This window comes from Grammomys surdaster, unplaced genomic scaffold (genome assembly GCF_004785775.1).
Source record: "Grammomys surdaster isolate TR1022 unplaced genomic scaffold, NIH_TR_1.0 271, whole genome shotgun sequence".
NCBI classification, from domain to species: domain Eukaryota; kingdom Metazoa; phylum Chordata; class Mammalia; order Rodentia; family Muridae; genus Grammomys; species Grammomys surdaster.
Window position 1 is genome coordinate 3,357,295 of NW_021604712.1, and position 9,824 is coordinate 3,367,118.

General features: G+C 40.9%; 1 protein-coding gene across 3 annotated transcripts in view; it reads left to right on the top strand.

The window, feature by feature from the left end:
- Nucleotides 1-9,824, top strand: part of Mctp2 (multiple C2 and transmembrane domain containing 2) — a 225,234-nt gene that overhangs the window by 110,683 nt on the left and 104,727 nt on the right. For all 3 annotated transcript variants that reach the window (XM_028776708.1, XM_028776709.1, XM_028776710.1), the window contains one exon: nt 8,078-8,180. In XM_028776708.1, the coding sequence (XP_028632541.1) occupies nt 8,078-8,180 (103 nt within the window). The remainder of the gene's footprint in view (nt 1-8,077; nt 8,181-9,824) is intronic.

The window sequence follows — 9,824 nt, forward strand, 5'->3', positions numbered from 1 at the left end:
ACTGCAGAATTCCAGATGTATGGGCTGGGTGTATCATCTGTATCAGGAAGGAGCCTGCTGAACCAGGGAGAAGAACCCAGTTTGCTGGTTCCTTGGCTATGCCATTAGGAGGAGCTCTTGGCACATCCAACATGACCGGGTGTGCTCCCATTACTTTATTAAGACTGTCCATTAGGCAGTGCATGCAGGCTTCCACTGGTCTAAACCACCTGCCTGGGCAAGCCTACGCTGTTCATTGATATGCTTATTGATTATGACAATCAATGCATGTGGTTTTTTTCCCTCTTGATTTTTGTGGTTATTGCTTCTCATTTAAGCCCCCCCCCCTTTTTATTATGGAATGGGATATATAAAAAATGCCAGGTGTTAGTCGTTCTCACACTTACTGGCCTTGGGTCCACTGTGAATCTTCACATTCTCGTGAGTATTTTTAGGGTTAAATCACAACCTAAATGAACATGCCTGCTATGTATTTTATATTCAGTTAATGATATTCCCATCCTTTATTACATTTATTTTTATTAGTGTCTAGCTGATGATGGAAAATGTCAAACTCTGTCTTCTTAACCTATTGTTTATACCCTTCCTTAATTTTAGGTAATCCTGGAATTATTAAGCGTTCTAATCACTTTTAGCTTTGCAATCACTTTTAGAAATGTACAGTTACCCTTCTAGGATGCTTTATTCTTATTACTTCTGTTTCTATTATCTGGTAAAAATGAAAAAAAAGTTCCACAGTAAGGATGTTCTTGTACTAAGCTGTCAGACACCTGCGTTTCACACTTTGATAATCTGGGATAATCATTTTATCTATAAAAAACACATTTGCTGGTTCATCAAATTTTTATTATATATAAAAACACTTCCCCCCACCAGAAAAATGTTGGCTAAAGCACCACATTGAAACCTCACAGTACAGAGTCGAAATCGTTCAGTCATACATTATAATACTGACTTTTGAAGCATTTTTGTAAATCATAACAGCACAGTTTTTATTTTGTCCTATTTACTTTTTTTTTTAATCCACTTGTATCAAAAGGGCATGCCTGTAGTCATTGTTCACTGGGAATTTTAACCAACATGCCCGTTTTTTGGTTTATTTTCATTGTCTATCTCTGGGAGCTGTATCCATAGCAATACTTTTCCTCTTAAGGATGCTCTACTTTCAGGGGGACGACTATAGTTGGAATTCCTAGAAGCTCTGTAGTAGTGATTGAATGCTTTTAATTTTCATGAGATCCTTCTGGACAGCTGAGCCCAAATCGGGGACTTTTGAAAAACACATTAAAAACTATATAAATCTGCCTTTGGCAGCCTGTCTGTTTTAACTGCCAAAGAATGTGGAGTCCAGTTGAAATAAAGTTTGGGAGGATGTAGAAGATTTGCCAGTTGTAACTTAATGGTGCCACAAGTGCCAGCGAACCCTTCTCGTGTGTGGCATCTGATGAGGTAGTGTAAGTCACTCAGGTTTTAGAGGCAGGGTCACAGTACATCCTAATTTATTTTAGTGGGTGCTTCTTTGTGAGCTCCTATGATGTCCCGATGATATAGTGGGGATAGAAATAGGTTCTCACCCTTACCAACAGCTATTGGATTATCATTTTGCCACTGAGGTCGGTGCTGAGCCTCATTGAAGAGCACCTGGCAGTGCCCTATAGAAGGTGATGTGTTAAATTGAGGTGTACACCTGAAAAAGAGCCAGCAAGCAGAAACAAGGGCCGGGCATTCTCTGCTCCAAGCCTGCAGAAGTCTGTCAAGGGTGGAAGTAATAGATCAAGTGAGACCAGAAAATAGACCCTATAGGGAAACTTTGCAGGGATGAGGCTATTGGATCACTTAGAAGTCAGAGAAAAAAAAATGGAAAATTAAGGAAAGAGAAATGACATAATGTGATATGAACTTACAAAGCTATATTCTGGCAGCTGTGGGAAGCCAGGCTTCTGCAGAGGGGCGAGGCAGTGGCCATAGAGAAATGTAAGGGAAGCGCAGAGGATGCTGGAATGTTTTGGAACTTGGGTAGGATGGAATGAGATTAAAAGAAAAAATGGCTTCCATCACAGTCCTTGGTCGTTCTGTATGTGTGTTGGAATACTAAACTCTTAGAAACTTAGCTGAAAATCTTTTCAGAAAATTAAGTCCTACTTGTCCTTTGCTGTCCTCACAGTGCCAATGTCGCTTTGGCTTGTTCTAGATCACTACTACAGCAGAGTAAAACGACTTTCATCTCCATAGTGCCGAGGAAGCCATGATTTTCCCTCAAAGAGTCTGAGACCTATTTGGAAATGCAGGGTGTATGTGAAAAGCCCAGAGAGGCTTGAGATCTTTGCTTTCCTCTGAGGTGCTAGAGATTTCAGACTGTGGGTGCCAAAGCTGTCTGTCTAATCAATGAGCAGGTATATTATATAGGGGGCATTATAAAACCTAAACTAATGGCTATAGGAGTTTGGAGGACTCCCTGGAGATTGGAGGAGGAGTCCTATGAGCAGTTTGTGTTTGAATTAGACACAGGATGGGGGATAGTTCTCAGGGCATTGCAAGGACAGTTGTTCCTCTATGAAAATAGACATGAACCCTGTACTTCTGGAGTCTAGACAGGAAGGATAACATGGTGAGGTGCATGGTAGAACAGAGACCCCACCTTGCTGGGGAGTTGATGAATAGAAGGATAAATCAGGACAAATTACAGGGGACAATTGTCGGACACTAGAGATTTTTCAGAAAGGGCAATTAAAATTTTTCAGTATTTGATGATAAGGTTTACAAACTAACTTCCATGAAGCACAAAAACAGAATTTCTAGAAATGCAGTAGGAAGCAGCTGTATTTCCTGCCCATCTGTCCCAGCTCTCAGAGTGCTTTACACCTTTGCCTCAGCAATTATCAATCTCCAGAGTCCTTTCTTCCAGCTTCATCCCTTGTTTTGAGGCATCCATGTGTGGGTGCTCAGGCTGCTGGATAGGTAAAAAGAATCCCATGAAGATTATTGGTCCTGACATTTAAGCCAGACCTTACATGTCCTGGTTGCCATTGTATGCCTGTTCACAGGATGGCTCCATACATGTAGATAGTTAATTCCAGGACTCCTCCAGCACTAGGATCGAAGGAGGCTCAACCCCCTTGTATACAATGTGTAAAGTTTATAAAACTGTACGCACGCACACATTCTCCCATATAAATTACTAATCTCCATCTTACTAATATCTGAACAAGAGGGATGGTGTGCAAATGGTGACAGAGCTGCCTCTACTGAAAGGTGAAGCTGTCATAGGAATAATTGCATATTATATGACTCAGGCTTGTTAGACCCATCAGGCAGGATAGGCCAACTGCATGTGTGTGTGTATAACACTTTCCTGATGAATTTGTCTACAACTCCTCAGGAAGGGTCCATCTCTTTCTCCTACAAAATCCCTTCCTCTGGGGAGAACACTTGCAGGCAGAGGCTTGGGTGAGCTTTGTGTATCTGTGCCTTGGTCAGTGTTAGGAATAGAGTAGATGTTCAGGAAATAGCATTCAAATGACTGATATCATTTCCAAAATACCAATATATGACATTGGGTGCATCCACATAAAGGTAAACTATCAAACTGTAAAATTGTTACTTATTGTTTACGGAATGCAAGTGATATAAATTTCAAATAAGAGCTACTGAGTGGTACCTCATCGGGAACTTGAGCCACTGAAGTCGTGTGTCATGGTGATGTGCACCTGCTTATACGAGATGTACTCTTGAAGCTTGACAGCAAAATAGGGTGCAGTAAAGTGCTCTCAAGGATGTCCAAACTCCAGTTGGCTTGTTATTATTCTTCTAGTATCATTGGGAAGCATTTGGATGGTCAAATTTTATGACAGAACATTGTCCTCAATACAAATATTCATCATTTAAATCTTGGAGAGTCCTCTTTATGAAACCTTGTAATAGAAAGAAACTAATCTCCGAAGTATCCACAAATTACTCTGTAAGCAATGGCTATGTCTTTGTTTCCTCTTCGCTCTGTCTGTTTATACTGTAATATTAATAAATGCAGCATTTTAATGAGCTTTGACTGAATTATCTTCAGAGAGTTGGTGCAGTAGGCTCCTCAGAGACACATAACTGAAGTTTCTGGGTTCTGGAGAGGAGCGTGCTCCTCATTAGCTAGGACAGCTAGGCACAGGCCTGCTCAGGAAAGCTGGGCACAGCTCAAGCCCACCTGTGCCTCTGCAAGACTGCAGAGTCTCTGCCCTGCTGTGTACCAACCCCAGGGCTTTCATTAAAAGTGTCAGGTGCTTTCCCCAGAGCCAGTGCTGATGGCATGTCATGCTGCTGTCTCTAGAGGAGCAGTGCTGACACCTACTAATAGTCTGACAAACGGTTAAGTAGCTGGTAGCTGTTCCAGCTCAGGTTGGGGAGGGTCTGTGCTGCTGCTTTTGAGCATTGTAGCCAGGGCAGGTGTCTTCCTCTAGTTGATACGAAGGACAGAGTCCTCCTTTCTGCCACAACAGATTCGTCTTGCACTTCTTCTCTAGAAGAATTTGCCAGGGGATCCTGACCAGAAGTTAGCAGGATGTATGCTGGTAGAATTCTGCATCCTTGCCATTTTGCCTGAACTTTCTGTGTTTGGGATGCCTTGTACCACATGCTTACAGTACAGGCCGAAGCCACATTCATTCACGGAATTCTAAAAAGCGGAATTGATAGCAGAAATAGCCACAGTCAGGGTTTAGGGAAAAGAATGGCTCCTCTGGAACAGAATCCTGGGGAAGCAGAGGGCAATCCAGGCTTTTCTCTGGGAGAAATTATTCTGTTGCATGTGTGCAGTGGTTGATAATGTTATCACTACCTAATCATCTATTGCATGTGTGCTTTTGGTTGATGGTGTACACATTTTTTTAGCCTGATTTTCTACATTTTTTAAGATATCAGAGGACTATGATATTATTTTATTACATTTCTGTGCAGGGGAGACAGGTCCTTCCTGTTGTTCACGGCTGACTTGCCCTGGTGCTTCCATTTTTGCTCATGGCTCCCTCGGTGTAAGGGCAATGGAATTATGGAATTGGCTTTCAAAAGCTTCTTCTAGACTCCTGAGTGTCCAGGCCACGAGTCAGTGCAATGGGGATCTCCTGTTTACTATTAACCCTGACCACGCTTTTATAGTTTATCTTTTTTTTTGTTTTTTAAGTTTTAATCTTACCAATGTGCAGGCTCTGGGACAAGTTAAACTTTGTATGAAGATCCAGATCCTTAGCCCTCCTGGTTATCTGTTAAGAGAATTAGATGTAAGTTCAGCAACTTGAAGGTTGGCTAAGAGATCAGGAGGCCGGAGCATGCTTTGTGGTAGGCCCTGCCTGCTTGTTAGATAGACATCTGTATTTAAGCCATGCCTGCCCTGGTAATGTCATATGAACACTCTGCACTCATTCTTTCTTTCCCTGACAAATGAAATCCTAAGCCTCCCTGCCAGGCCCAGTGGAGGCTAATAGGTTTTACTTAGAGACTGTCAAGTCAATTTTGGATTGGAGGTGTCTTGCTTCTTATGTGTATTCTTTTGGAAGCTAGAAGGAAACGGGGTGAAGAAAAGGAAAGGTGAGGTGTGAGAAGTGAGGTAATTTTGTGTGTGTGTACACATGTGTGTGTCTGTTCCTGTATGATGTGCCTATCAATGTACAAGTACAAATACCTACATGCCACAGTGGTGTGTGAAGGTCATAAGACAATGCTGAAGGTCAGTCACCACCTTCCACATTGTTTTAGACTGTATGTGTGTCTGTGTGTTGTATGTGTCTGTGTGTGTCTTGCTCAGTGTTGTGTGTCCCTGTGTGACTATGTATTTTGTGTGTCTCTGTGTGTTGTGTGTCTGTGTCTCTGTGTGTGTATATTTGTATATTTCTGTGTGACTATGTGTTGTGTATGTCTGTGTCTCCCTTTGTGTGTTGTGTGTCCCTGTGTGACTGTGCATTGTGGTTGTGTGTCTGTGTGTGTTGTGTGTCTATGTGTGTTGTGTGTCTGTGTGTGTTGTATATGTGTCCCTCTTTGTGTGTTGTATGTGTGTCTGTGTGTATTGTGTGTGTGTCTCTGTGTGTGTTGTGTGTCTCTCTTTGCGTTTTTGTCACTATACATCAGGGCAGCTCGCCCAGAACCTTCTGGGGGTTCTCTGGCTCTGCATCCCAATTTGCTCATGTTTTTGTCAGTTCTTGAGAATAGAACTCAGGTTTTCATACCTTCCAACCCTGTGAGGTGAAAATTCTAAATGAAAAATAAGCTCCAAATTTAACTTACTAAACATTTTGTATGTTTCATAGCATCACAAACGTTAGCATACATAGTTGCCTATGAAAATGCAGGTTATGCCTACTTATTCACTTAGGCAGAGGTTTAGTTCTGAAGAGCATTTCTATATTCTTTCTGTATGTCCTCTCCTTGCCTCATGGGAGTCAGTGTTTTCATTGGTTTCCAAGAAGAGGAGAGTTATTATCTGTATTTTCCTAAAGAAAGTTCAGAAAGGTAACAGTGTTCAGCTTTAAATGTGTTGCTTTTATCTGGCATATGATCTGTGTTGCAGAGTGTGGTGTGGTGTTTTTTTTTTTTTTTTTGGTCCGTGGTGTCATAAATTGATTAGCATATATTCCATATCTTTTACTTCTTATGTCAGCACATTGGATAAGAAGATCCAAAATGTTTTCCTCTAACTCTTTAAAAAAGATTTGATACAGTTTTATTAGATATAATCACCATATGATACAGGGGTACACCAGCATTCATCCCTCTGGTCCAACCAAAAACCTTGTACTTGTGCATAAATTTCCCCATCCATCCACCCGTCCATTTTCCTTCTCTAGCACCTTTCACTATGCTTCTGCCTGGTATATATATATATATGTTTTCCTGTAAGTATATCTTTGTACCACCTTCTTGTCTGGTACCTGTGTAGGCCAGAAGATGGTATTAGATTGCCTGGAACTGGAAATGGTTGCAAGCTACCATGTAGGTGCTGGGAATTGAATGAGAGTCCTTTGCAAGAGTAGCTAATGCTCATAACTGCTGAGTCAGCTCTCCAGCTCCACCTCTACTCCTTGATTCTGTTTGTACTGTGTATGAGTGAGACCTTGCAGTATCTATTTTTCTGTGAGTTACATAACATACTTCCCTACAGGATCATCTGTGTAACTGCAAATGACATGATTTAATCTTCTTTATGCCTGGGTATTATTCTGTCCTCTATATGTACCATATTTGCTTCATATGCTTGTCAGGTGATGGACACCTATGTTGTCTTCATATTTGGCTATTTTAAGGAATCCTGTGATGGAGACAATATTCCAGAGGCTGAAACCATTTCTCTTGGATATATGCATGAAAGTGGAATTGCTGTCAGATGAAATATCTATGTATAAGTGTTAAAGCAACCATGCTTTTTCATACTGGCTTTACTAACTGGTCATCCCACTAACAGTACCTAAGACTTTCTTTTTCTCAATTATTTCTGGTGTTTGTTATTCTTATCTTTGTTTCTGTTTTCTTGAAGTACTAGAAATCAAACACAGGGCCTTATATGTGGTAGGTGCTTTCCCACTGGAGCTCTATTGCTGCCTGTTTGATAATAGGCATTGTAACTGTGGCTAGATGATATATCACAGTGGCTTTGATTAACATGTTCCTGAAGATGAGTAATGTTGAACAAGTTTTCACATGCGTGATGCTTTGTATGTCTTTTAAAGTCTTTCTCCTGTTTTTAATTGGGTTGTTTTATTTTACCATTGAGTTCATTTTAAAGACAAACAAGGAATTGTGGACTATTCTATAGGAAGACTTGGTGCCCCCTTCTGTGAGAGTTGTGACCGTTGGTCTTCAGAGTGACAATTCATCTTCCTCGTCAGTGTGACTCTCTCCATAAGTTAGAGACTGAACACTCACGGCTTTCCTACCTTTCTGAGTTCTCAAATGTGGATCCAGCAAGCCTGCTGGGAAAGCCATCTTCCTTCCCCCTATTTCTCTCCCTTTTCACAGTTTCATTGTGAAAGCAGTGTTTACTCAATTTGCTGTGTCCCTTTGGAGATACGTTTGTCTTTGATGGTTGTCTGTGTTCTCTTTCCAGGGAAGAGTGATCCTTTCTGCCTGTTGGAGTTGGGCAATGACCGACTTCAGACACATACCATTTACAAAAACCTCAATCCAGAGTGGAACAAAGTTTTTACATTGTAAGTGTGTCATGCCCTGGGATCCTTGGAGCAGCTTTAACTTAGAGAGCAATTATCTCTGATGTGTATGGGGCAGACTGGGGGCTCTTGAGGGTAACTTTCCACCCAGTTTTATGTGCAAAGAGTGAATTTTATTGTTTCTTTTTCTTCCAAAAACCTTTTATCCTTTCATTTTATAGTGTGACTTAATAATAGAAGAGACCATTTGGAACTGTAAGGGACTGTTAGGAGACATTTATAAAATAGATCTTTTAGTGACTAAATTAATCTGCAGATAGATAGAAGCTTCTAGACGTCCAGACTAATCTATTTCTGGGTTAAGAAGAGTTACAAATGGAGTCCTGTCTTAAATTCTAAGCACTTACATGTTATGATACTATCTTAAATGCATGAAGGTTTGTATTCTGCCAGAGTCTTTTGGAAAATACAGATAATCTCCAAATTCTTAAAGACCCCCAAAGGCTTCTTATATTCCCTTCTACCAGAGTGACTGCCTCCTTCAGACTGCTCTGTCTACTTCATCAAACTTGGGCTTTTAGGAAGCTAGATATATAGTTTCCTAGTTGGCCTTAGATTTCAAGGTTTGTGATTGTGATGGGGAAGCCTCTATTGGTTGTGGGTGAGGTGATGTTACATCACCCCATACAAAACTGACCTCTTAGTCTGTGCTTGTGAGTGAAAGAGTCAAATTCGCCTCCAGGGTAAACCGTAGCATTCCTAGGAGGTCCCACAAAGAGCAGAGGGAAATGCATCAGCTAGAGACATATTAGCCAACTGCCAGGTACAAGAGCTTTTGACAATAGCCATGGCTCTATTTTTTATTGTCCATAGTGTTTGGCTTCTGTTCAATATTAAAAAAGTGTTTTTAAAACTGTAGATGGAGTTTATTTGTACTTTATGTTTCAATTGAAACGGACTCTCTGTAAATAAATCATCAGCAAATAATGAATTTTACCAAATTTTCTTAAAAATATTTTGTAAAAAATGTATTTGCTGATGTTTTATTTTTGTATGTGTATACACCTGCATGGGCTTATGTGTGCCACATTTGCATTCAAAAGACCACAGAAGCCAGAAAAGGATTTGAGATCCTCTAGAATTGGAGTTACAAGCAGTTGGGAGCTACTGGGTGGGGGCTGGGAACTGAACCTGGTTCACATAGAGAGCACTAAGTCTTCTGACCACTGAACTATATAGCCCTTCACATTCTTTTCTTCATCAATTTTTTAAAAGGTGTTTTTTGTTTTTTTGTTTGTTTGTTTTGCATTTCTCATTTCAGAGTGACTTTGCAATTCTGTTCCTTTCTCCTCTGATTTCTCTCTTCTCTTTTCTTCCCTATTCCTTCTTTCCTTCCTTTTTTCCTTCCTCTTTCCTTCCTCCTTCCTTCCTCCTTCCTTTTTCCTTCCTTCCTTCCTTCCCCTTCCTTCCTTCCTTCCTTCCTTCCTTCCTTCCTTCCTTCCTTCCTTCCTTCCTTCCTTCCTTTTTTCTTTTCCCCTAGAGCCGAGGAATGAACTCAGGACCTTGCACTTGCTAAGCAAGTACTCTACCACTGAGCTAAATCCCCAAGCCTTCTTTCTTTGTTTGCTTCTTCCTTCTGTCCTTCCTTCCTTCCTTCCTTCCTTCCTTCCTTCCTTCCTTCCTTCC